This window comes from Ranitomeya variabilis, chromosome 4 (genome assembly GCF_051348905.1).
Source record: "Ranitomeya variabilis isolate aRanVar5 chromosome 4, aRanVar5.hap1, whole genome shotgun sequence".
NCBI classification, from domain to species: domain Eukaryota; kingdom Metazoa; phylum Chordata; class Amphibia; order Anura; family Dendrobatidae; genus Ranitomeya; species Ranitomeya variabilis.
Window position 1 is genome coordinate 338,542,992 of NC_135235.1, and position 27,991 is coordinate 338,570,982.

The 27,991-nt window shown below is 43.3% G+C and overlaps 1 protein-coding gene across 3 annotated transcripts in view; it reads right to left on the reverse strand.

Annotated features, from left to right (window-relative positions):
* IZUMO2 (IZUMO family member 2) overlaps nt 1–24,653 on the reverse strand; it is a 75,113-nt gene extending 50,460 nt beyond the window's left edge. For 2 of the 3 annotated variants that reach the window (XM_077257524.1, XM_077257522.1), the window contains exons 1-2: nt 24,359–24,653; nt 313–387 (exon numbers count right to left, since the gene is read on the reverse strand). In XM_077257524.1, coding sequence (XP_077113639.1) covers nt 313–387; nt 24,359–24,587 — 304 coding nt within the window. In that variant the 5' untranslated portion in view covers nt 24,588–24,653. The remainder of the gene's footprint in view (nt 1–312; nt 388–24,358) is intronic. The other variant, XM_077257523.1, reaches the window with a different exon arrangement.
* Between the last annotated feature and the right edge of the window lie 3,338 nt (nt 24,654–27,991).

Genomic DNA, 27,991 nt, shown 5'->3' on the forward strand with positions numbered 1-27,991 from the left:
TTGATATTTCTGTTTAAATTGTTACGTTTTAGTTGACCAAGAATATGCTTTATAATCCCAAGAGAGAACAGGTTTCTTAAAAATATTGTATTTTAAGAGAAAATAACAATTACGGTAGTCGCATTAATATTACCCTAATCCTGATCACTTTAGTAAAGCTGAAATGTGCAGTATAATTCTAGTAAAGATCTTCTCAACTTGTATGAAGCTAGCCATGTCTGATTGAATTCTCGAAATATGATTACATTCCCCAGGTATGATAAAATTAGTAAAACACTCAGAATGAGGTCCATAAGGAAATAATAAGCGTACCTCTTTCTCGTGAATGAAGAAATGTTGGAGCTTCTGCCAGAATGTAATCAACCAATGTATTGAAATGGGGAATTTCTGCAGGTGGTAGAGAATAAATTCAGATTAATGTCATGACTGTGAAAGGCTGAGTTCACACTACAGTAATGCTCTAAGTTGGGCACGCTTGTAATTTGCTTGTCTGTAGCAACTTTTCACCAGCTATTGGTATGTGCACTATCCGTTTATTTCATGGATAGCTCTTGGACTCATTACAATCAACGTGTCTTTTCACATGTCCTTTTTTTTGAGGACCAATTGTTCACAAAAAAATAAAAACAATGTAGACGTCCTTTTTTTGTTTTGTGTTGCTGTTCAAAGTCGCCCATTTAATTGAATGAGTCCATGAAAAAAACAGACATTATTGGATGCTAACCGTGTGTCATCAGAATGCTGTCGGTTTTTGATTCTATAGTTGATAGAAGCTTTGAATTTTTATTTTTTTTTCATACAACAAAAACGGACACCATATTGATTGAATAAAAACTGACAATGGATCCTGCACGATAAGAAAAAATATACGATGTATGTAACACATTGATTGGAAAATCATAGCAAAAACATTACAGTTTTACTGTGACCATGGAGAAAAAAACTGCGGCAGCTACATGGGAACACAGTCTAAGTGCACACTGTATTACTCAAAGTAGCGATAGTGGAAGTAAGTAAAAGGTGTCCATAGTAGAGTGGAGCAAAAAGATTTGCAAGACCATTGTTGTTGCAGGGCTCACGCATGATGTCGAGCCGGGCCGACAGATCAGAAGAGGTGCAGAGGATGCTGGCAGGTAAGAAGAAGTTTGCGGGACTTTTGGTCTGGCGGTCATGGATTATCAACATGGCTCCTGGATCCAAGGTCCTGTTAAGGTTTTTTTCTCAATTCTAGCCCATAGTTTTTTATTTATATTCTTTTAAAGGGAATGGGTCATCAGAAAATAATATATATATATATATATATATATATATATATATATATATATATATTTTAGATTTTTTTATTTTTCAATATTACGTATTATTATTATATATTATATTATTATTATTATTATAAAAAAAATCACAAATCTTGCAATTTTCACACTGGCCTATAGATCTTATACCAGACTGACTGCTTCCTGCTATATACAGTGGGGCAAAAAAGTATTTAGTCAGTCAGCAATAGTGCAAGTTCCACCACTTAAAAAGATGAGAGGCGTCTGTAATTTACATCATAGGTAGACCTCAACTATGGGAGACAAACTGAGAAAAAAAAATCCAGAAAATCACATTGTCTGTTTTTTTATCATTTTATTTGCATATTATGGTGGAAAATAAGTATTTGGTCAGAAACAAAATTTCATCTCAATACTTTGTAATATATCCTTTGTTGGCAATGACAGAGGTCAAACGTTTTCTGTAAGTCTTCACAAGGTTGCCACACACTGTTGTTGGTAGGTTGGCCCATTCCTCCATGCAGATCTCCTCTAGAGCAGTGATGTTTTTGGCTTTTCGCTTGGCAACACGGACTTTCAACTCCCTCCAAAGGTTTTCTATAGGGTTGAGATCTGGAGACTGGCTAGGCCACTCCAGGACCTTGAAATGCTTCTTACGAAGCCACTCCTTCGTTGCCCTGGCGGTGTGCTTTGGATCATTGTCATGTTGAAAGACCCAGCCACGTTTCATCTTCAATGCCCTTGCTGATGGAAGGAGGTTTGCACTCAAAATCTCACGATACATGGCCCCATTCATTCTTTCATGTACCCGGATCAGTCGTCCTGGCCCCTTTGCAGAGAAACAGCCCCAAAGCATGATGTTTCCACCACCATGCTTTACAGTAGGTATGGTGTTTGATGGATGCAACTCAGTATTCTTTTTCCTCCAAACACGACAAGTTGTGTTTCTACCAAACAGTTCCAGTTTGGTTTCATCAGACCATAGGACATTCTCCCAAAACTCCTCTGGATCATCCAAATGCTCTCTAGCAAACTTCAGACGGGCCCGGACATGTACTGGCTTAAGCAGTGGGACACGTCTGGCACTGCAGGATCCGAGTCCATGGTGGCGTAGTGTGTTACTTATGGTAGGCCTTGTTACATTGGTCCCAGCTCTCTGCAGTTCATTCACTAGGTCCCCCCGCGTGGTTCTGGGATTTTTGCTCACCGTTCTTGTGATCATTCTGACCCCACGGGGTGGGATTTTGCGTGGAGCCCCAGATCGAGAGAGATTATCAGTGGTCTTGAATGTCTTCCATTTTCTAATTATTGATCCCACTGTTGATTTCTTCACTCCAAGCTGGTTAGCTATTGCAGATTCAGTCTTCCCAGCCTGGTGCAGGGCTACAATTTTGATTCTGGTGTCCTTTGACAGCTCTTTGGTCTTCACCATAGTGGAGTTTGGAGTCAGACTGTTTGAGGGTGTGCACAGGTGTCTTTTTATACTGATAACAAGTTTAAACAGGTGCCATTACTACAGGTAATGAGTGGAGGAAAGAGGAGACTCTTAAAGAAGAAGTTACAGGTCTGTGAGAGCCAGAAATCTTGATTGTTTGTTTCTGACCAAATACTTATTTTCCACCATAATATGCAAATAAAATGATAAAAAAACAGACAATGTGATTTTCTGGATTTTTATTTCTCAGTTTGTCTCCCATAGTTGAGGTCTACCTATGATGTAAATTACAGACGCCTCTCATCTTTTTAAGTGGTGGAACTTGCACTGTTGCTGAATGACTAAATACTTTTTTGCCCCACTGTATATAAGACATTTCAGCAGTCGCACTATCATTACAGGCAGGATTACAATTAAGGCCAGTGAAAAAATTACAATATTTTTGATGTTTTTTTTTTTTCCTTATATATACGGTATATATCACATAAAAAGGATCTGTGACACCCCAGGTCCGGGTCGTCACAGTGGCATTGCTTTCCTCATGGGGAGAGTGATGTCATGCTTGGAAGCGATGAAGGATAACTCTCACCAGGTAACACAAACATGCAACATGTTCACACTCCAGGCCACAAGGGGGAGCTCTTGATCCTATTTCTAGGTGACTCCCTTGCATATAGAGATATATTGTGGTTTGGAGGGAAAGTCAGTGAGATAGTGCCAGGGAGCAGACTGGAGCAGTCTGAAGCAGGAAGAATGTATGAGGAGCCGTGCAGCTACGAGAAAGTACTGCAGCTCCTGGACAGAGATAATATCGAAAGCCGAACAGATTGTAGTGAGCGAGTGGGAGAGCGAAGCACAGAAGAAGGGACACCAATGGAGCAGAGCAGTGAACTAGCTATCTCCCTGGCTGGTGCAGATTACCGGTAGCCGGAACACCGAGGTTGTGAGGGACTCTAAGACTGACAGCAGGAACCGGCAGGACAGCTGGATTACACATCGCCTGTCCAACCTAATACCCAGGAGGCACAGTGACACATAGAGCCCGGGTCATGATAGAGATTCTGTAAAAAGGCTTGAGTCACCTGCAGGGCCGGTTTTAGGCAAAGTGGGGCCCTAGGCAAAAGTTTGAAATAGGGCCCCAAATGCTAACAAATTGCACCATCACACAGAAACATTTCGGTTGCAGTTACATGCGCCGATTTCAAGCCGCTAAACGAGTGTGATTAACAATATTGAAGTCATTCGCCGCTTGTTTCCGGCCACTTTACACTGGCTGAGGAATAATGATGGGGACAGAATAATCACTAGTAGATCAATCTGTCCACATACAGTACCATCTTAGCAGCATATCTGCAGTTTTCACCGGGCGATGTGCTGCTGAGAACAATGATTTTTGTAGCGGCATAACAATCCAATCACTCAATGAATATCTTGCATTTTACACTCCCCCTAGTTCTCCATATAGTATAATACACTCCTCACTCCTCAGTCCTCCAAATAGTATAATACACAGTCCTCCATATAGTATAATGTACTCCCCCTAGTCCTCCAAATAGTATAATGTACTCCCCTAGTCCTCCATATAGTATAACACACTCCCCATAGTCCTCCATATAGTATAATAGACTCCCAATAGTCCTCCATATAGTATAATACACCCCCATAGTCCTCCATAGAGTATAATACAATCCCATAGTCCTCCATAGAGTATAATGCAGTCCCGATATACAATATAATTCTGACCTCATATAGCATAACGCAACCCCCCATAGCATATAATGCAGCCCCCCCATAGAATATAATGCAGTCCCCAACAGATTATACTGTGTGTTTGTAATAAACATATATATATATATGCGTTACACTGTACATACATAGATACACATACATATACTGTACATGCAAACACACACATACTGTACATACATACACAGATACACATACATATACCGTACATACATACACATACTGTACATATATACACACAGATACACATACATATACTGTACATACATACACACAGATACGCATACATATACCGTACATGCAAACACACACATATACCATACATACCGTCATACATACACATACTGTACATACACACATGCATATACTGAACATACACACACATATACCGTATATACAAACACACATATACTATACATACACAGATACACATAACAACTTCACAAGACGCATGCCCATAAGAGTGTAATGCAATACATGTATGGGTATAAATATTAAGAAAAGCGTTTCTCAACATGTGTGTAAGGACATCTGCCTTGCTTCTTCCCGTTGTCTCCTACCCTGATCCCATTTATTAATAAATTTTCTATATTTATCAACAATTTAGTCCTTTGGGGTTCTTTTGATCGTTGTTTGCGGTGGTTTTGTGGTACACAGATACACATATACCGTCATACATACACGTACATACACAGACATACCGTACATACATATACCGTATATACAAACACACACATATACTATACATACACAGATACACATACATATACCGTCATACATACATATACTGTACATACACACATACCGTACATACACATAGATACACATACATATACCTTACATGCATACACACACATATACCGTACAAACATACAGATACACATACTCATACCGTACATACATATACACACATATCGTACATACACACACATATACCGTATATACATATACTGTACATACACACATATACCGTATATACATATACTGTACATACACACACAGTTATATACACATATAGTATACACATACCGTACACACATACATATACTGTACATACACACATACAGTTATATACACATATAGTATACACATACCGTACACACATACATACATACACATATACTGTATATACATGCACAAACATACATATATACCATATATACATACAAATATATTGCATATACACAGATACACACATTATACACACAGACATACACATATACTGTACATGAATACACATAGATACACACACACACACTGTACATACACAGATGCACATACATACATCTAGAAGAGTATACATACACACATACTAATCTTGTATATCAGGTGCTCAGATGAGCCCTGGAGGAGGTAATTTCAGTTGGAGAGGGCTGCAGACCCCACTGTGGGGGATGGGGCACAGAGCAGACAGCACTGATATCAGCCCCCTGGTGCTACCGTGTTGTCCCTTGCAGTGAGCCTCCTCCCCATCTCTTCACAGTGAGGATGGAGATGCCGCAGCCTGCTGGGAACAGAACAGTGGAGGGAGCAGATATACAACTTAAGTCCTGCTCTTCCTCCGCTGCTGTCCCTGACTCCCTGTGTGCTGTGCGGCGGGGCCCCTGACTGTAGGTGAGTACTCACCAGTCACCATTGGGACGCGCCATGCAGGAGAACAGAGAGACAGCAGCCAATGAGCGCTCTCCTCAGTCTGGTGAGGAAAGCGTTCATTGGCCAGCATCTCACCCTGCATGACACGCCCCCCTTTTGAACTCCTGCACTCCGCGCGCCGCTCTCTCCTTGGCACTGGGTGTTCCATGATTACAGGAGGGAGTGAGAGGGGCCCGATGCTACCCGATGCCGGGCCTGCCTGCAGAGACCACCCTCCACCTCTCGGCCCCAGAGCAGTGGCACCAGCGGTATGTCTGCCCCTGGCTGGGGGCTCCTAGGGCAGCGGGGGCCCTAGGCAGCTGCCTTGTCTGCCTGCCCCTAACGCCGGCCCTGGTCACCTGCCATATGGGTATATGTCCTACCTTTATGGAGGACAGAGAGAACTGTGAGGACCTTATCCGAAGCCATAGGCAGTAAGGGACTACAACACCACCGCGCTATGAGGAAGGCTTTTAACTCCACTTGGTAAAGGGGATTCTGGATTTGCTTTCAAGCCAGGCGGACCCTGCCTGATCTGGTGCCCTGGACTGTGGCTGCCTGAAGTCTTCAATAAACCAGGTAAAGAGACTGCAAACCTGTGTCCTCATTCTTTACTGCACCATTCACCATCTTCCATCTACACACCGGGAGCCCTGGGGATAAACGTCACCTGTGGGAAGCTGTACCATCTAGCTGCCATAACATCACCCCAGAGGACCCCTTAAAGCAGCGTCTGTCCCCACTGACCGAATATCACAGGTGGCGTCACGAACATAAACTTTAGTCAATTTCCCTTTTACATGGGCGCCAAGGGCCATGGACCGGGTCGCCACCGTGACATCCCCCTGTGAATACTGGACCCAGTACCGGGTACCCCACGGCCCTGGCGGGCGACTCAGATCCTATGTAGATCTGCTCCAAATTAGGCAACATTAGAATAACAAGCTGCTAAAACATTTCCAAAAAAATATTCTTCCAAAACTCTTTAAGGGTATGTACACACCACATCCTAATTCCAACAGCGTAGGCTCCAAGGTTTTCTAAGGTGAAGCTGCATCAGGAAAAATCCTGTGGTCTGTGGGCAAAAACTGTACATGATTTTTACATTGCTGTGCACTAACTTTATTTTTTGTGGTGGGCTTGCAGTGCTTGTTAGTGGGATTCCAGGGGGAATCATTTAGTGCAAATAGTCTAAAATTGCTTGCTTCAGGGAACACATAATGAAAACTCTACCAAAATGTACCCCAAAGGGGAGCATTTCCTACAATGGTTTCCGCTTGAAAACCTCATCATTTTTAAATGAATAGAAAAAGCTGTGTCTGAATATAACCTAACAGCAGCAATAAGATCTGGCTTCAATTGCTGCTTTTTCATCAATTAAACGCTGCTTTCAATCTCTGTGTTGCGTGATCATGGTGGGGCGCTCATGTGTTCACCCATTGGGTCCCCTGCAAAGCAATCTCGAGGTGCTGATGGGCTGCTGAATGCACCCGTTGCTGTCATCTTGGTGCCCCTTTGAAGCCTGATCACATGCTGGGCTTCATATCAGACTATGATTTTTACAATATACTGCAGTATATAGTACGAGTGATTAAAAAAGTGCAGGTTCAAATCCCCGATGAGGACAAAAAATGATGTAAAATATAATAATAAAACGAAATTTAAAAAAATACATTTTTCCTTGTCCAAAAAATAAAGAAATTAGCATATTTGGTATTACTGCATGTTTTAATATTTTAGATTTTACTATTTACAATGTATTTTACTATTTAATATTTCAAATAATTATTTAACCTATAAGGTAAACAGCACACAGAAAATAAAACAAATACCAGCCTGAATTGTAGTTTTTGGTTGCCCCACTGTGCCAACAAAATGGAATAAAAATGCTGTACCCCAAAATAATACCAATAAAAACTACAACCTAACATGTTTTACACAGCTCCATCAATGAAAATTAAATTATGGGTCTTGGCTAGTGTTGAGCGATACCGTCCGATACTTGAAAGTATCGGTATCGGAAAGTATCGGCCGATACCGGCAAAGTATCGGATCCAATCCGATACCGATACCCGATACCAATACAAGTCAATGGGACTCATGTATCGGACGGTATCCCTGATGGTTCCCAGGGTCTGAAGGAGAGGAAACTCTCCTTCAGGCCCTGGGAACCATATAAATGTGTAAAAGAAAGAATTAAAATAAAAAATATCGCTATACTCACCTGTCCGACGCAGCCGGGACTTCAGCGAGGGAACCGGCAGCGTTGTTTGTTTAAAATTTGCGCTTTTACTTGGTTACGTGAATTCCCGGCTTGTGATTGGTCAGGGCGGCCATGTTGCCGGGACGCGGACCAATCACAGCAAGCCGTGACGAAATTACGTCACGGCTTACTGTGATTGGTCCGCGTCCCGGCAACATGGCGCCGTGACCAATCATAAGCCGGGACGTCACTGGAGGCTGGACACGCGCGCTTTTTAAAAAGTGCGCAAGTCCAGCCTCCCGTGACGTCACGGCTTGTGATTGGTTAATGGCGTCCATGTTGCCGGGACGCGGACCAATCACAGCAAGCCGTGACGTAATTTCGTCACGGCTTACTGTGATTGGTCCGCGTCCCGGCAACATGGCGCCGTGACCAATCATAAGCCGGGACGTCACTGGAGGCTGGACACGCGCGCTTTTTAAAAAGTGCGCAAGTCCAGCCTCCCGTGACGTCACGGCTTGTGATTGGTTAATGGCGTCCATGTTGCCGGGACGCGGACCAATCACAGCAAGCCGTGACGTAATTTCATCACGGCTTACTGTGATTGGTCCGCGTCCCGGCAACATGGCGCCGTGACCAATCATAAGCCGGGACGTCACTGGAGGCTGGACACGCGCGCTTTTTAAAAAGTGCGCAAGTCCAGCCTCCCGTGACGTCACGGCTTGTGATTGGTTAATGGCGGCCATGTTGCCGGGACGCGGACCAATCACAGCAAGCCGTGACGTAATTTCGTCACGGCTTGCTGTGATTGGTCCGCGTCCCGGCAACATGGCCGCCCTGACCAATCACAAGCCGGGAATTCACGTAACCAAGTAAAAGCGCGAATTTTAAACAAACAACGCTGCCGGTTCCTTCGCTGAAGTCCCGGCTGCGTCGGACAGGTGAGTATAGCGATATTTTTTATTTTAATTCTTTCTTTTACACATTTTTACATTAATGTTGTTTCGATACCGATACCCGATATCACAAAAATATCGGATCTCGGTATCGGAAATTCCGATACAGCAAGTATCGGCCGATACCCGATACTTGCAGCATCGGAATGCTCAACACTAGTCTTGGCACATTACCAAATTTGTTGGGTTTTTTTTGTTTATTTTTTTTCACAAAGCTAAGAATTTTGTTATGCTACTAAAATAAAATAATAACAATAGTAAATAGTGTTGAGCAAACACGTTCGGCACTATTTGTTACTCGCACGAATTGTACGGTATTAGGGCTATTCGTTACTTGGTGAGTAATTAGGTATTTGCCTCGGTATATTTGACTGACCTGCCCAGCATGTTTGGCGCTTTATTTGCAGCTAATGAAAATGCTGGGCTGGCTTGCTAAACACAGTAATAATGGTGCCATCTTTGGTGTGGCATTACTCTAATTGGATGGCCTTCCAGCGTCATTGGAACTGTTTAAAGGCTGCTGGCACCATCTTGCGCACATTGCAACCGGAAACAACGTAGGGAGAGCGTAGTTTCAGCATAGGGAAAGTGAAAGGACAGTGATAGAAATTTATTGTGAGCATTATTTATTCCAAAAAGCTCTTTTAAGAGTTGAAGATTGTAAAGATTAGTTATTGGTTAGGTGGGGATTTAGTAGGTAGAGATTTAATAGGAGGGAGGGTTGGTGGGTGAAACGCAGGCACCTGGGTGTTCTCATCATTGCTACAGTTCTGCTATTTTCCACTTAAAATACCTAATATTTGTCTAGTGGTTGTGCGACTGGCGCAATCTGGGTAGAGATAATTGTACCTGACAATTTAGCAGGGGCAATATTCTTCATTACTCCGCATTTGCAGTGTGTCAGCAAGACGATCTCCAAAACATTAGCCACACATTGCTAGATACAGTGAATTTGTACATAAGACCTTTGTAATGGTACTTGTGAAAAATAAAGCCAGTATTCTTTGGTTTCATAAGCATAACGCATTCAAGATACGAAGGGGTGACGTTAAGGGATGTAGGTGTGGTGGTGCCTGCCAAGGCCATGTGACAGATCCGAAGGTGACTGTCTCTTGTTCTAGGTTCCTGTCAAAATTTGGTCAGCACGCTAAACCACTAACGAACCCAGACAAGTGAGAGGATGTTGTGGGTTGGATGGCAGACAAAGGCTCCAGTGTGTTGACAAGCAGCACCACAAAGTTTTCCACATGGTCCAGTCTCAGTAGCCAAGAGGCTGGGCCTCTGAATCCTCAACCTGGTCCTTCTTCCTGCCACCATCAAGAGTCCCAGGAGACATATGACCCAAATGCTGGCCACTCTGAGGAACTGTTTATGTTCCCTTGTAATTTGTCAGGCCTCTCAATGTGCACCATTAAAGAGGGCCATGAGGTGGAGTGCAGTGATGCCCTAACATTTAAGCACCCATGGCCAGGAGAAAGCCACTTTGGGGAAGGTCAATTGATGTCTGAAGAGGGGGAGGATAATCATGAGGCACAGTTTCCATCAGGTCAGCTTCAAATTGCAACTCAGTAGGAGGATCAGATTGAGGAACTGGAAGACAACGTGGTTGATGATGATGCCACTTATCCAACCTGGCACGGTGGCACGCCTAGCGAGCACAGCAGTGCAGAGAGGGATGGATCTGTAGCAAGAAAACATGCAAGAAGAGGTACTGGTTTGCCCATAGGTAGAACTCGGTCGACACAGCCCCCCCCACTCGGCTAGATAACAGGCCAAATGTGCGTTGTTCCCCTGTATGGCATTTTATTCTGGGAGTCCTTCAGATAAAACAACTGTAATTTGCAGCATCTGCCAAACTAAGCTAAGAAGAGGCAAGAACACTGCCAACCTGAGCACCACCAGCATGTAAAAGCACATTGCAGTCAAGCACCCCAAGTAGATGGACGGAACGACTAGGTACCAAATCTGTGTCTGAGGGTAAAACTACTGCCCCTTCCCCTGTGTTACGACCTTCCCAATCTGCTGACCATGAAGCAGGTGCTGATGCCTCCTGCCCACAACCAGCAGTTGCACACACACAACAGTCAGCAACCACATCCACTCATTGTCCCAGCACATCGTTCAGTTTTCCCAGCCCCAGACATTTACTAGAAAGCAGAAATATCGAGCCACACACCCACAGGCCCAAACGTTAAACACCCACATTGCCAGACTGCTAGCTCTGGAAATATTGTGGGAATGGAGTCTTTCCACAACTTCTTGGCGGTGGCAGCCCCACGGTACTCAATTCCCAGCCGACACTTTTTCCCGGCGTGCCATCAACGCATTACATAAGCACATGTTACACAATATCAGCTGTGCTTTAGCCAACGCAGTCATAGGGAAGGTCCACCTAACCACAGACATGTGGACAAGTTCTTGGGGACAGGGACAATACATTTTCCTAACAGCAAACTAGGTTAATCCGGTGTAGTCTGGGACAGAGACAGCAAACATCTTACCCACACCAAGAATAGTGTGCCCAACTTCCATCAGGGTTTCAGTCTCCTCGTATTACACTTCCTGTCTCTCCTCCTCAGCGGAACTAGCCTCCCCTTCACTCCCTAGCTGGGAGATCTGCAGCATTGCCTTGGTGAAGCGGCAGCACACTATGCTGAAGCTCATCTGTTTAGGTGATAAAGCTCACAATGCAGCAGAGCTGTTGAAAGGGATAAAAGAACAGACCAATCAGAGGCTCTACCCACTGAACCTCCAACCAGGTCTGGTTGTGTGCGATAATGGGCGTAATTTGGTGGCGGCTTTAAAGATCTGAAAGCTGGTACATATTCCATGCATGGCCCACATGCTGAACTTGGTTGTACAGCGGTTTTTAAAAACATGCCCTGACTTGCCTGACCTACTTGCCAAGGTACGCCATGTCAGCGCACATTTCCGAAAGTCATCTCAGGCTTTTGCCGGTCTAGCTTCACTGCAGCAGCGCTTTAATTTGGACCCCACACGTAACAACTGCCAAGTGGGTGTGGATCACTGACCTATGTGAGGTTCTTCAAAACTTTGAGTACTCACCAAGATGGTGAGCGCTGGTGAGGCTATTATGAGCGTAACCATCCCACTGCTCTGTATTAAAACATTCGTTGCAGAATCTGAAAGAGGAAGCTTTGAATGCTGAGCAGGTGGCTATGGAGCAAGATTGTACAGTGGCTGATATCACACAGCCCAGCCTCACACAGTATTTTCAGGCCACATTGGGTGATGATGAGGAGCAGGAGGAGGAGGAACAGGATATTTTGCTCTGCACTACAGAGGGGACTCACAATCCCAGCTTCATGCCTATCCAGCATGGATGGCCTGAAGAGGAGGCTATGCATCGTGAGGAGAGGATGGTTATTGTTCTTCCTGGTGAGGACACTGATCGTTTGACTCTTTGTAGTCTGCCACACAAGGCAGAGTTCATGTCCAGATGCCATTCCCAAGATCCTCGCGTGAAAGACATTTTGTCCACCATGAAAAACTGGCTGTGCACCTTTCTTGACCCACAGTACAAGAAGAAATTTGATTCTCTAATGTCAGATACAGATGTGCTCAAAAGATTACTCTCAGACAATAATGGTGGCAGAGGTACAAGCTCTTTTCAACCACAGGGATTACAGGGGAGGGCCACAAAGACCAGGTGCAACTCAGGGGGAGTAGGGGGGAATGTCCACCAACTGGGCCATTTACATGAGACCGTTCCATCAGCAAGGTCTATCTGTGGGTGTAACTGACGAGGAGGTAGAAGTTGACCAAGGTGGTGAAGGACTACTTAAGTGACCATACCAGGGTCCTTCCTGATTCTTCAATGTCCTTTAACTATTGATTGTTCAAGCTGCACACTTGGCCCTACTTCTCCTTGTATGCCTTGGAGGTGCTGCCATACCCTGCCGCGAGTGTTTTGTCTGAGCGGGTTTTTAGTTCAGCAGGTGCAATCATAACGGATAGGCGCACATGCCTGTCAGTGGAAAATGCAGACAGGCTGACTCTTCTATAACAAGGGCTGGATTTTCTCTGACTTTGTAAGCCCTACGGATGACAGCAATGTTATGTAAATGCAGGCCAAATGTTTTTTTGGAAGTTGTATTAACATCCATCCCTTACCATCCAAAACCATTTTGTTTAGGAAATCAACTCCTCCTCCTGCAACAAGTTCTTAGTGTTCATCTATGTATACCCCACTTGGGTATTGTTTTGTACTTTTTGAAATCTTTGCACATTGTGCGATGGTGAAACTTGTACCCTCTATCTCTACCACTTGTAATAACTGCTAAGAGTATTGTGACATCCCCATTACGGCGTCTTTCAGCTGGTCTGAGAGCGACCCCTTGGCTAATTTTTTGAAATCTTTGCACACTGTGCAATGGTAAAATTTCTACTTTCAATCTCTATATATTCTATTATTATAACTTTTTTATTGTGTTGCCCTTCTCACGGTCTCTTTAAGCGTGTATCTGGTAGCCTGATGTTGATTTTTGCATCTGCACTTGGTCATTTTGGAACATAACTGCATTAATATGTTCCACACAATTCTTCATGTCTCAGCCTTACACAGAATAATAATATGAGTAATGAAACATGCTCTATATATATGCTGCTAGCTCTAAAATCTTACCCAGACCTGGTGGTGGAGTTGGCATACTCCTGTCCCCATAATGCAATTTCCAGGTCATCCCCCCAGTTCCGTCACTCTCATTCCCTTCTTTTGAGGTCCACACCATCAGGCTCTTTCTTCCCCTCTCCCTCAGAGTAGCGGTCATATATCGGCCCCCAGGCTCAGCCACCCACTTCCTGGATCATTTCTCAGCCTGGTTGCCGCACTTTATGTCCTCAGAACTCCCAACCCTTATCCTGGGAGACTTCAACATCCCCATCAACAGCCCCACTTCCACATCTGCGTCCCAGCTTCTATCACTAACCACTTCTCTCCGCCTCTCACAGCTCTCAACCTCTGAGACACACAAGGACGGTAACACTGTTAACATGGTCTTTGTCCGTCTCAGTTCAATCTCCTACCTAAATAACTCACTACTTCCGCTCTCTGACCACAACATTCTCTCTTTCACGCTCACAAATCCTCGCCCACCCCAGCACTTTCCTACCTACCATTTAGTCAGATATCTACAAGCCATTAACCCTCATACACTTTCAGACTCCCTACACTCATCACTGTCCCCAATCTCCTCTATTTCCTGTCCTGATCTGGCTGTACACCACTACAATGACACTCTCAGAAGCACCCTGGACCAAGTAGCGCCCCTCACCTCAGAACCTCCAAACACAGAGTGAAACAGCTCTGGCTCACATTGCAAACATGATTTCTCCAGCGATGCTCTAGGTGTGCTGAACGCTTTTGGAGGAAAACTTGCACACCAGAAGACTTCATACACTTCAAATTTATGTTAAAAACCTAAAACTCTGCCCTTCACTTTGCCAAACAGACCTACTACACCACCCTGATCTCCTCACTATCCAACAACCCCAAGAAACTTTTTGACACCTTTCACTCCCTCCTCAGGCCAAAAGCACAAGCCCCTATCACAGACATTTTTGTGCTGATGACCTGGCCTCCCACTTTATAGAGAACATAGATAACATCCGTCAGGAAATCCGCTCCCAACCACCAAGTTCAGTGACTCCCATCCCTCCCTGCATTCCTCCTGGCTCACTCTCCACATTTGATCCCATCACAGAAGAAGTCTATAGGCTCCTCTCTTCTGCTCATCCAACTTCATGCACTACTGACCCCATTCCCTCTCATCTCCTCCAGTCTCTCTCTCCAGTCGTCACAACTCACCTAACTACAATCTTTAATCTCTCCCTCTCCTCAGGCATTTTCCCCTCCTCCTTCAAACACTCTATCATTACTCCATTATTAAAGAAACCCTCTCTCGATCCATCCTGCACATATAACTACAGACCAGTCTCCAATCTCCCCTTCATCTCTAAACTCTTTGAGCACCTAGTCTACTCCCACCTTACCCGTCACCTCTCCACTCACTCCCTCCTAGACTCTTGACAGTCCGGCTCCCGCCCCCTACATTCGACAGAAACTGCATTCATCAAAGTGACCAATAACCTTCTGACAGCAAAATGTAACGGTGACCACTCTCTGCTCATTCTTCTTGACTTTTCTGCAGCTTTCGACACTGTTGACCACCATCTCCTACTCTCTAGGCTCCAGTCACTAGGCATTAAGGACACTGCTTTCTCCTGGTTCTCTTCCTATCTTTCTTACCGCTCCTTCAGTGTTTTGTTCGCTGGCTCCACTTCATCTCCTCTTCCTCTTGCTGTTGAGGTACCTCAGGGCTCATTCCTTGGCCCCCCTTCTCTTCTCCCTCTACACGGCCCCAATTGCCAGACCTTCAGCAGATTTGGCTTTCAGTACCATCTTTATGCTGATGACACACAACTATACACGTCATTCCCTGACCTTACCCCCAGTGTACTACAGAATGCCAGTGACTATCTGTCCGCAGTCTCCAACATCATGTCCGCACTCTATCTGAAACTCAACCTCTCCAAAACTGAACTTCTTCTGCTCCCGCCATCTACCAACCTCCCTAAATCTGACATTTCCCTCTCCGTGGGTGGCACCATAATAACACCCCGGGAGCAGGCGCGCTGTCTGGGTGTTATATTTGACTCCGATCTCTCCTTCACTTCCCATATACAATCTCTTGCCGCTACACCTAAAGAACATCTCTAGAATCCGCCCTTTTCTCACCATGGAAACAGCAAAAACCCTCACTGTCGCTGTGATCCACTCCTGCCTGGACTACTGCAATGCTCTATTAATTGGCCTCCCCCTCACTCGACTTTCCCCTCTCCAGTCTATCCTTAATGCAGCAGCCAGGGTTGTCCATCTAGCTAATCGGTATTCAGACGTGTCCGCTCTTCGCCATTCATTACACTGGCGGCTCATTCATTATAGAATCCAATTCAAAGTACTTGTTCTCACCCACAAAGCTCTCCACAGTGCAGCACCCCCTTACATCTCCTACCTCATTTCTGTCTATCGGCCTAACCGACCTCTGCGCTCTGCAAACGACTTTCGACTAACCTCTGCACTAATCCGTACCTCCGACTCCAATACTTCTCCTGTGCTGCGCCAATCCTCTGGAATGCTCTACCCCAAGATATTAGGACCATTCACAATTTGCATAGTTTTAGGGGCTCCTTCAAAACACATTTGTTCAGAGCGGCCTATCACGTTCCCTAATCAAAGTCATTTTAAGTTTGTGTGTGTGTCTACTTCCATCTATCCCCCATCCCCTGAAGATGGCTGGACCATCATTGTAAATACATCATTGTAAATACACACCTGTACTTTGTATCTCCCCCACCTCATTGTAGATTATAAGCTCTCACGAGCAAGGTCGTCTTATCTTGCTTTAATTATTGTATTACTAAAGTTGTTACATATGACTGTTGTGTTTGAAACTGTTAAACTGTAAAGTGCTGCGGAATATGATGGCGCTATATAAAAAAGATTATTATTATTATTACCCACACATCCCTTTATAAGGGGAAATTTGACATAAAACCTCTGTTCGCATACACCGTATCTTGCTCATATACGCAGCACCCCAGAAGGTGGATGGAACGCCTGGGTACAAAATGTGTGTCTGAGGTTGAAACCACTGGCCCTTCCCATGTGTTACGTCGTTCCCAAACTGCTGTCCAGGCAGGAGACACCGATGCCTCCTGCCCAGAACCTGCAGTTGCACAGACACAACAGTCAGCAACCACGTACAGTTTGTTGTCCCAGCACAGCGTGCAGTTGTCCCTTGTCAGTATATACAGTATATCTGTTTACAAATTATTAGTTAGATAGGGCATACATATTTGTTAGCAATTTACATTGTCCGGTGCTGGCCAAAGACCAATGATGACTTTTCCAGGCTCCTAAATGAGACTTGTGTCTCTATTTATTTATTTTATTTTGTCTTACTGTATTTTGCTTTATTACTGTATTGTTAACATTGTTACCCATGACTCTTGTGTTTGAAACTGTTAAACTGTAAAGCGCTGCGGAATATGTTGGCGCTATATAAATAAAGATTATTATTATTAATTAAACTGTCGCTTCCCTTACATTTTCTAAATTTGGGTCCTTACAAAAAATGGTAATGGTATAAGGGCGAGTTTCTGTACATTTTAAGCACATCTAAGAGACTGGGTTAATACGCACCACAGACCTATTCTGGCCGCAGCCTTACACATTTTGGAACATGGTCATTGCCACGCTAAGACCTCTACCTGAGCTCTGTAGCACTGCCTGTCACCTGAGTAATGCACTCCACAGACCTCCACACTCTCTGCTACATATCCTGTAATTACTCCATTGTTGCTCAAAACCATGCAAAAGATATATTCTGCCTGGCTGTGTAGTTTCCAGAAGAAGTGCGTAGGCTTGTGCAGATTGGTCAAGGAAATTGCAACACGGAAAATGCATTGGAGAAGGAAAATACCATCATAAACAATAGATTGCATAAAAGAGGCTACAAGGAGTGTATGATTAAAAGGGGTAGACAAATAGGGCACAACAAAAAAGAAAGATATAAACCACATACCATAATTGATGAATCACATAAAAAAAACTAATGTAAAAGACACCATCAACACTAGTTTTGAGTTCTAGCAGGCAGTTTCATACAATAAAAAAAATTATTTTGATAATTTATGTATATTAACAGAAGATAAAGAATTGTATAAAGAATTGTATAGTATGCTAAATAATAACTGTAGGGTGGTTGCACAAAGGGCTAAGGGTACTGTCTCACAGTGGCACTTTTGTCGCTACGACGGTACGATCCGTGACATTCCAGCGATATCCATACGATATCGCTGTGTCTGACACGCAGCAGCGATCAGGGACCCTGCTGAGAATCGTACGTCGTAGCAGATCATTTGGAACTTTCTTTCGTCGCTGGATCTCTGTCATCGCTGTCATCGTTGGATCGGTGTGTGTGGCACCGATCCAACGATGCGTTCGCTTGTAACCAGGGTAAACATCGGGTTACTAAGCGCAGGGCCGCGCTTAGTAACCCGATGTTTACCCTGGTTACCATCGTAAAAACCAATGTACCAATGTAAAAAAAACCAAACAGTACATACTCACATTCCGGTGTCCGTCAGGTCCCTCGCAGTCTGCTTCCCGCTCTGACTGACTGCCGGCCGTAAAGTAAGAGCAGAGCACAGGGGTGACGTCACCGCTGTGCTCTGCTTTCACTTTACGGCGGCACTCAGTCAGAGCGGGAAGCAGACTGCGAGGGACCTGACGGACACCAGAATGTGAGTATGTACTGTTTGTTTTTTTTTACTTTTACGATGCGCGGCCCTGCGCTTAGTAACCCGTTGTTTACCCTGGTTACCCGGGGCCTTCGGCATCGTTGGTCGCTGGTGAGCGGTCTGTGTGACAGCTCCCCAGCGACCACACAACGACTTTCCAACGATCACGGCCAGGTCGTATCGCTGGTCGTGATCGTTGGAAAGTTGCAGAGTGTGACAGTACCCTAAGTCACTGGGTGATATTTTATCACCAAACCTTTGGAAACCTGAGAGTAATAACATGCGTGGGCAGTGGCTTTCTTTCAATGGATTTTTTAAGTGTGGTAGGATAAATAGCAAATTATGTCCTGATGCTAAAAATTGTGATTCATTTGGAAACGCAGATAATAAGGAACATTTTAAAATTGGTTCTTTTGTAAACTGTGAATCTAAATGTGTAGGTTATACCATCAAATGCACACAGTGTAAATTGAAGTATATTGGGAGCACAAAGACATGCATATGTAAGGTTCACGGAACATCTCAATGACATTAAGAAAAATAATTTATCTGCACATATGCCACAAGCTGCAAAACATTTTATAAAAATGCATAAGGGAAACACCAGCATGCTTAAGTTCTATATAATTGAAAATTAAATCAAAAATAGGAGGAGAGGAGGGGATTTTGAGAAAATACTGAGGCACAGAGAATCTTGGTGGATATTTCGGTTGGACACAAATACACCTAAGGAATTAAATTTACGAAAGGATATTATGTCACACTATTAAGGGAAAATAATAGATTTAAATTTTGTGTATAATTATACACTTTGTATTTTTATATAACTTTTTCCCTCTTGTGCAGCACATAGAGTATTAATGTTTTAGTAATACACGATGCACAATTTTTATTTAAGATAATGATTGTAAGGATTCGGAGAAGAACCCGAGAGTGGACCCTCTGGGTCGTGACTCCAGAACCCCCGAGGACGAGCGGACCAGATGGAACCACCCCCTATACAGGGAGCATTAGGAGCAGGCCCAGGGGGGATGGAGACACAACATCTGGAGCCAAATGGACGGCTACTGAAAACAAAAGAAGAGGAAAGTAGAAAGACTGAAGGGAACTGGAACACGGAGAAGGTACGGTGGAGACACGGGGCAGACACGGCGGAGACACAGGGCAGACAAGGCAGGAATGCAGGGCAGACACGGCGGAGACACCACAGGGCAGACAAGGCAGGAACGCAGGGCAGGCACAGCGGAGACACAGGACAGACAAGGCAGGAGTGCAGGGCGGGCACAAACAGAGAAAGGTACTGAGACCAGGGAGCCTAGGACATAGGTACGCTGACGAGAAGTACAGAGAAACCTACAAAGCAAAGGCGTCTTACCTGGGAAGACGCCGGGAAGAAATACCCAATGGGCGTCGCCATGTTGGGGCGGAGCCATCGGGTCGCGACCTCCCAGGAGTCTGTGCGGCGCAGGAAACGCGACTGTGCATGCGCGGAAGAACTAAACGCCACGACCCAGAGAATAAAGAAGCAGAGAGGCGTGGGACAGAGACGGGAGCGCGCCGAGGGATAGAAGAAGGCAGGTACTGTAAGTATGTGCGGTCGTAACAGTGATATGTTATTTAATTATTTATTTATTTATGATGCAATTGTGTATCAGATTTGTTTATAACAAGTATAACAATTTACCGCCTTTTAACCCTAACTTTTCTGAAAGTTGGACTAAAATTGTATGTAGGAGAGAATATATATCTTTTTCTATGAGTATGTATCAAGTAATTGCTGGTGTTTTACCTGTGAAAACGTGCAGCCGTTTGCTAGCTTGCTTTATTTTATGGCTAACTCACTATGGTCTCTCATATGGGATAGATACATGTGGTTTTTTTTTGTCCCTTGTGCAGAGATAATCCTCTTCAAAAAGCCGCCAGAACAGCGTGGTAAATGAGAGCAAGGCAATATTGCCTTGCGCAGGCGTGTACTCGGGAGGACAGAGAATGAACTTCAATCCAATATTGCGGCCAGCATGCAGCCAGCGGGTAAGGAAAGGGTGATTCAAACACCCGAAAACCCCGCCCATATGACCCAAAACTGTTCCCGCCAAATTCAGGTGACAGGTTCCCTTTAAGTTTTTACCTGTTTATAATTTTTCTTTATAATGTTGAAATAAAGATTTAGAAAAATTACAATAATAATTAAAACACTAATTATATAGAACTATTTTTTATATAAATTTTATAATAGTACTTTACTTGGAAAAATTCATATTCACTTTTAACATGGTACATTTATATCATGTTATTATTAAATACACTTTGGGGGTTTATTCTGGTGTATAATTTAATCAATTTTTCTTATTTCTACATTTTTTGCATCTGTTTTTCATAATGTTGGTGTTTGATTATATATATATACACAGAGTACAGACCAAAAGTTTGGACACACCTTCTCATTTAAAGATTTTTCTGTATTTTCATCACGATGAAAATTGTACATTCACACTGAAGGCATCAAAACTATGAATTAACACATGTGGAATTATATACTTAACAAAAAAGTGTGAAACAACTGAAATTATGTCTTGTATTCTAGGTTCTTCAAAGTAGACACCTTTTGCTTTGATGACTGCTTTGCACACTCTTGGCATTCTCTTGATGAGCTTCAAGAGGTAGTCACTGGGAATGGTTTTCACTTCAAAGGTGTGCCCTGTCAGGTTTAATAAGTGGCATTTCTTGCCTTATAAATGGTGTTGGGACCATCAGTTGTGTTGTGCAGAAGTCTGGTGGATACACAGCTGATGGTCCTACTGAATAGACTGTTAGAATTTGTATTATGGCAAGAAAAAAGCAGCTAAGTAAAGAAAAACGAGTGGCCATCATTACTTTAAGAAATGAAGGTCAGTCAGTCCGAAAAATTGGGCAAACTTTGAAAGTGTCCCCAAGTACAGTGGCAAAAACCATCAAGCGCTACAAAGAAACTGTCTCACATGTGGACCGCACCAGGAAAGGAAGACCAAGAGTCACTTCTGCTTCTGAGGATAAGTTTATCCGAGTCACCAGCCTCAGAATTGCAGGTTAACAACAGCTCAGATTAGAGACCAGGTCAATGCCATAGAGAGTTCTAGCAGCAGACACATCTCTACAACAACTGTTAAGAGGAGACTTTGTGCAGCAGGCCTTCATGGTAAAATAGCTGCTAGGAAACCACTGCTAAGGACAGGCAACAAGCAGAAGAGACTTGTTTGGGCTAAAGAACACAAGGAATGGACATTAGACCAGTGGAAATCTGTGCTTTGGTCTGATGAGTCCAAATTTGAGATCTTTGGTTCCAACCACCGTGTATTTGTGCGACGCAGAAAAGGTGAACTGATGGACTCTACATGCCTTGTTCCCACCGTGAAGCATGGAGGAGGAGGTGTGATGGTGTGGGGGTGCTTTGCTGGTGACACTGTAGGGGATTTATTCAAAATTGAAGGCATACTGAACCAGCATGGCTACCACAGCATCTTGCAGCGGCATGCTATTCCATCCGGTTTGCGTTTAGTTGGACCATCATTTATTCTTCAACAGGACAATGACCCCAAACACACCTCCAGGCTGTGTAAGGGCTATTTGACCAAGAAGGAGAGTGATGGGGTGCTACGCCAGATGACCTGGGTTTCTCAGTCACCAGACCTGAACCCAATCGAGATGGTTTGGGGTGGGCTGGACCGCAGAGTGAAGGCAAAAGGGCCAACAAGTGCTAAGCATCTCTGGGAACTCCTTCAAGATTGTTGGAAGACCATTCCCGGTGACTACCTCTTGAAGCTCATCAAAAGAATGCCAAGAGTGTGCAAAGCAGTCATCAAAGCAAAAGGTGGCTACTTTGAAGAACCTAGAATATAAGACATAACAAAAAAGTGTGACACAACTGAAACTAAGTATATAATTCCACATGTGTTAATTCATAGTTTTGATGCCTTCAGTGTGAATTTACAATTTTCATGGTCATGAAAATACAGAAAAATCTTTAAATGAGGTGTGTCCAAACTTTTGGTCTGTACTGTGTATATATAAAGATAGATAGATAGATAGATAGATAGATAGATAGATAGATAGATAGATAGATAGATAGATATAGATATAAAAATGTTCACTTGCACTGTGGAAAAATTCATGGATACTAGTAGTGTGCAGTTTTGTAATGTCATTCTATTGTTTTTTACTTGCTATAAGTAACATCTAATTAAGTGAATTAAGAACATCTGCGTTATACCTTGTACATTTTTTTTTATTATATATATATATATATATATATATATATATATAGGTCTAAGGAGTAACGTTTCTCCATGAGGAGAAACGTTACCCCTTAGAACCCAGTCCAGAGCCTCTCACCTAGCCAAATCAGTTCTCATGCTTCGCACTGACAAGGGCCTACAGCCCGAAACATCGTGTCTGCGAATTGAGATTAAGATTGAGATTAAGACTGCTTAGTGCAGTTGAAATCTATCAACTGGGTCATGTCGACCATGTAAATGTTTCTTTTGTATGCACTGTATTTTCGTTTGAAAAAAGAAAAGGAAAATCCAGTCCTGTTGAGCCCCCTTGATGTGAGGCCAGTGTCTGAGCCCCAGGTGTATGAGCATAGAACAACTGGGTGAACTGGAATGAAGTTTCTATCACAGATTGGTCAGTGGCACTCCTGTCTGTGCTTCCAAGTAAAATGAGGTTTATACATGTTCCTGACATGGGTTTCAGGCCGGACAGACTGACCACAATACAGGCCCTCGCTTGCATACACTGTATTCAGTATTTAATTCTAATGCTTTTGGGGTCTGGTAGAATCCAATTTACTGACATTGATCATACAGCTCCTCGAACTCCTGTATTATATTCACCTTACAGCGGCCTCATCCACTATGACAGTGGCTCCATTGGGATCTGGTGGCAAAAATCAACTGTGGACCTTACAAAATGCAGGTTTCACAGCACATGGTGGCCCTCTGAAAATGTCAAGAGAGTGCTGCATAATGGCATGGTGGTGGTCACGGGTGAAGACCAAAATTCAAATGGGCACATTTTATCTGTCGTAAAGTGATGGGGAATATGTAGTCCACTATCTTGCTATTTGGCATGAGAAACCTCCCAAATATAGGCGTGTGAGCCCTCACAAATGTTAAATGAAAAACTAAAGGCAAAACGCCTTGTGTGAACATATGCTAAAGGGGAGATGTAATTTTTTTAAAATTATTTTATTTTGCGTTATATACATGTAATTATGAAGGAAATAATGTTTCTTAACATTTTTCCCTTTAAACCAAATTTTTGGTTTGGTTTGGTAGGTCGTTTTAAAATTCCGTAAAACCGGCGCAATAGTCTGACATTATTCCCAAATACCATATGTGAGTCAGAAAGGCAGGCAGGCATCTTCTTCATGCTGTTCTCATTTAGTATTAGCTCTTTCCCATCAATTTCAGCTTTGTTCTCAGGCCCCCAGACCTGTTTGTTGGGTTCAGCAGAAAAATAGTTGGCTTTTCCATTGGCTTGCATTGGATACATTATTCAGTATGAATACACACATATTAGAAATTATTTGTGCCGATTTTCCCGAATATTTCACTATTCGCTCACCACTAATAATAAACTAATGTAAAGAATTTTTTAGAGCATCACAAATACACATTGACTACCTCATAACTTTTTGTACACTCACAATGCTTCTAAATGTAAAAGGTCCACTATAGTAATACCAATAATACAGAGCAGAGCGCAGCACTATAGTAACGTCATTAATCCTCTCACTGATACATACCTATGATACCAGCAAAGTGCTTTACAGCATAGTCTTTAAAGAAATTGCTGGCCATGCCCGTCATCAGAGCGTCCGCCCTCTTCTGAAGTCTGGGGTCTTGTATGTGGGTGGGTATGGCGTCATTGGTGATTCTTTTAAATAAATCCACAATTTCTGAATTACACTGAAAGCAGCAGGAAGCCGTTGTGATGACAATGGCTAAAAGAAGAAGTGTGAAGCTCATAGTCATGGCTGATCAAGGTGACGCTTTCTCTTAGACGTTTTCAATACATTTACTTCAGAACACAAATATAACGACACATCCTCCATTGTGACATCATCATGTTCCACCAGACAAACTCACCTGAGCACAGCCTGGTGTCTGTAGTGGATGGTGAGGCTACCGTCACCCATCTATATCATTTTTTTCTCAGCAGTCAGACCCATATAGTAGAATGGAGGTATTCATCCATCTCTGAAAACCCCAGATCTGACTGAGATCTATGAGCCTCAGAGCAGATGCTATTGTGATCGGATTTGGGGATCAGACTCAGAGACCTGGATGCAGATCTGAAGGCTTCCGATTTGCTTACAGTTTGCATCAGTGTCTCATGACTGAACATGAATAAAACATTTGATCTTCTATAGGTTTTAATTTATGGTCTTGGAAGTAAAAACAGCTCTGCAGTGAAAAAACCCAGAAGTAACTAAGATACAACTAGTAAGCCACCTGAGAAAAAGATCATACCGATTCAGTGGGATGGTACGACTCACGGACGTGTGAATTCAGCCTTAGGCTTTTCAAGTACTGGGATTAAAGTGAATTTGTTGTTTCTTATTTGTGTACGTAGAAATCCACAATGGCAGAAAGAAAGAAATATACATCACACAGTATGAGCCCGCACACAGTCCCCATATATACTGTAAGAGCCCTCACATAGCCTGTTATATACAATACTAGATGGTAGCCTGATTCTAACGCATCGGGTAGTCTAGAATATGTATGTAGTTTATTTATGAAGATTTAAAAATAATGCAATGAATACACAGGATTTTCCGGGTAAAATATATACATCATCATTAAATTTTATTGCTCATAGAACTTAGCACAACTGAACGAAAGCGGTGTTTAAATCCCGCGCCAATATCGCTGATTGGTCGCGGCCAGCCGGGCGCAACTAATCAGCAAAGCGTGGTTCAAATCCCACACCAATTCGCGCCCGGACTGCGCCTGTCGGCCGGAGCGCAACCAATCAGCGACGCGGGATTTCCGTCACAGACTAAATTAGACAATTATATAGTAGATGAGCCCCCCCATAGCCTCCTAGGTGGCGAAGAGATTTCTGTAAAATGTGTATGGGGGTGTTTGGGAAAGCTCCTTAGATATTACTTCAATGCCATTCATACATGCATGATTTAGGACCCGCACCACTAGAAGAGGGGGCATTCACATAATGTATTTGCTGCACAATGTCTACAATAGAAATCCCACAGCAAACAGAGGAAATATCCACACCGATAATGTGCAGATATTGCTGCGCTTACTACTATGTAATGTCACACTTTTCCACTGACCTGGTCCTTTGTATTGGAAAGGATGAAATCTGTGGGGAATATCTGCAGCACAAATTGACACATTTTTTATGTCAAATCTGCAGCTTCAGTCAATTTCCGCTGTGGATTTTCTCAGTGTGTAAATGAGATGTCCTAAAATCCCCTCCACTACCCTGGTGCTATAACATATTGTCTTAGTGGTTAATAAACACCAGGGAACATTTATCATTGAGTTTGCACCAAAATGTGGGCGCCAACCCCTGCTATATCATTAAGACGTGTACTACCTGATATTATACCCTGATATTAGCGTGTTTTACCGCACAATTGGTGGTCCTGTATTTATTTCTGTGTAGCTACATAGTGGGCCCAAGGTGCTCCAGTTCGATACTGTATATACCGGTATGTCATGTTGGGAAGGAAGTAGAATAAAATGGACAGCCCCAGACTGGTGGTAGGTGCTCTTTGAGAGAACATTTTATCTGCTCCTTAGATTGCCATTTTGGAGGGCGAGCTGCTGCAGACCTTCACTCCACAGGAACAAAGCAAGGCAATTATTTTTAGTCGCAGAAAAAAAGACAAACTTATTGAGGTGGTGTTCTGCATTCTGTTATAGCAAAAACTCTAAAGGCTTAATATCTACCGTATGTTATCTGTTGTCTTTGAAGACAGCCATCTGCTTGGTGATTCTTGACACTGTAAGGCCATGTGCACACGTTCAGTATTTTTCGCGTTTTTTCGCTATAAAAACGCGAAAAAAACGCTTACATATGCCTCCTATTATTTACAGTGTATTCCGCATTTCTTGTGCAAATGTAGCCTTTTTTTCCGCGAAAAAATCGCATCGCGGAAAAAAAAGCAACATGTTCATTAAAATGCGGAATTGCAGGGGATTCCGCACACCTAGGGGTCCATTGATCTGCTTACTTCCCGCACGGGGCTGTGCACACCATGCGGGAAGTAAGCAGATTATGTGCGGTTGGTACCCAGGGTGGAGGAGAGGAGACTCTCCTCCACGGACTGGGCACCATATAATTGGTAAAAAAATAAGAATTAAAATAAAAAATAGTCCTATACTCACCCTCGATGTCCCCCGAAGTGTTCCCGCCTCTGTGCTGCACGCTGGCTGGTTCCTGTAGCTGGTGTGCGGTGAAGGACCTTGCCGAATGACGTCACTGTCCTGTGATTGGTCGAGACCGCTCACGTGACCGTGACGTCATGGAAGGCCCTGCGCGCACACATCAGCTATAGGAATGGACGCCGGTGAGGAGATCTGATGTCTGCGGGCGAGTATAAGCATTTTTTTTATTATTTTTAAACGTTCTATCTTTTACTATAGATGCTGCAAAAGCAGCATCTATAGTAACAAGTTGGTCACACTTGTCAAACGCTATGTTTGACAAGTGTGACCAACTTGTCAGTCAGTTTTCCAAGCGATGCTACAGATCGCTTGGAAAACTTTAGCATTCTGCAAGCTAATTACGCTTGCAGAATGCTAAAAAAACGCAAAAAACAACGGAAAAAAAACGCAAAAAAAAAAAAGCGGATTTCTTGCAGAAAATTTCTGGTTTTCTTCAGGAAATTTCTGCAAGAAATCTGCAACGTGTGCACATACCCTAAATCTTTACAGTCCAGGATACTGTGACTGGATATTTTTTCTGAAGCTTTTCAACATGAAGGAGATTAGGACCAAGATCACAAGGATAAGTAACCGTGCCTTGGAGCCCCTAGATTATATACAGTGGGGAAAATAAGTAAATGATCCCTTGCTAATTTTGTAAGTTTGCCCACTGACAAAGACATGACCAGTCTATAATTTTAAGGGTAGGTTAATTTTTAACATTAAAAATAAATAAATCACATAATATAAATTTATTTGCATCTTGCATTGAGAAATAAGTATTTCATACCCAACCAACCATTAAGAGTTCTGGCTCCTACAGACCAGTTAGACGCTCCTAATCAACTCGTTACAGCTGTCTTACATAGTCACCTTTATAAAAGACTCCTGTTCACAGACTCAATCAGTCAGACTAACCTCTACAACATGGGCAAGACCAAAGAGCTTTATAAGGATGTCAAGGACAAGATCATAGACCT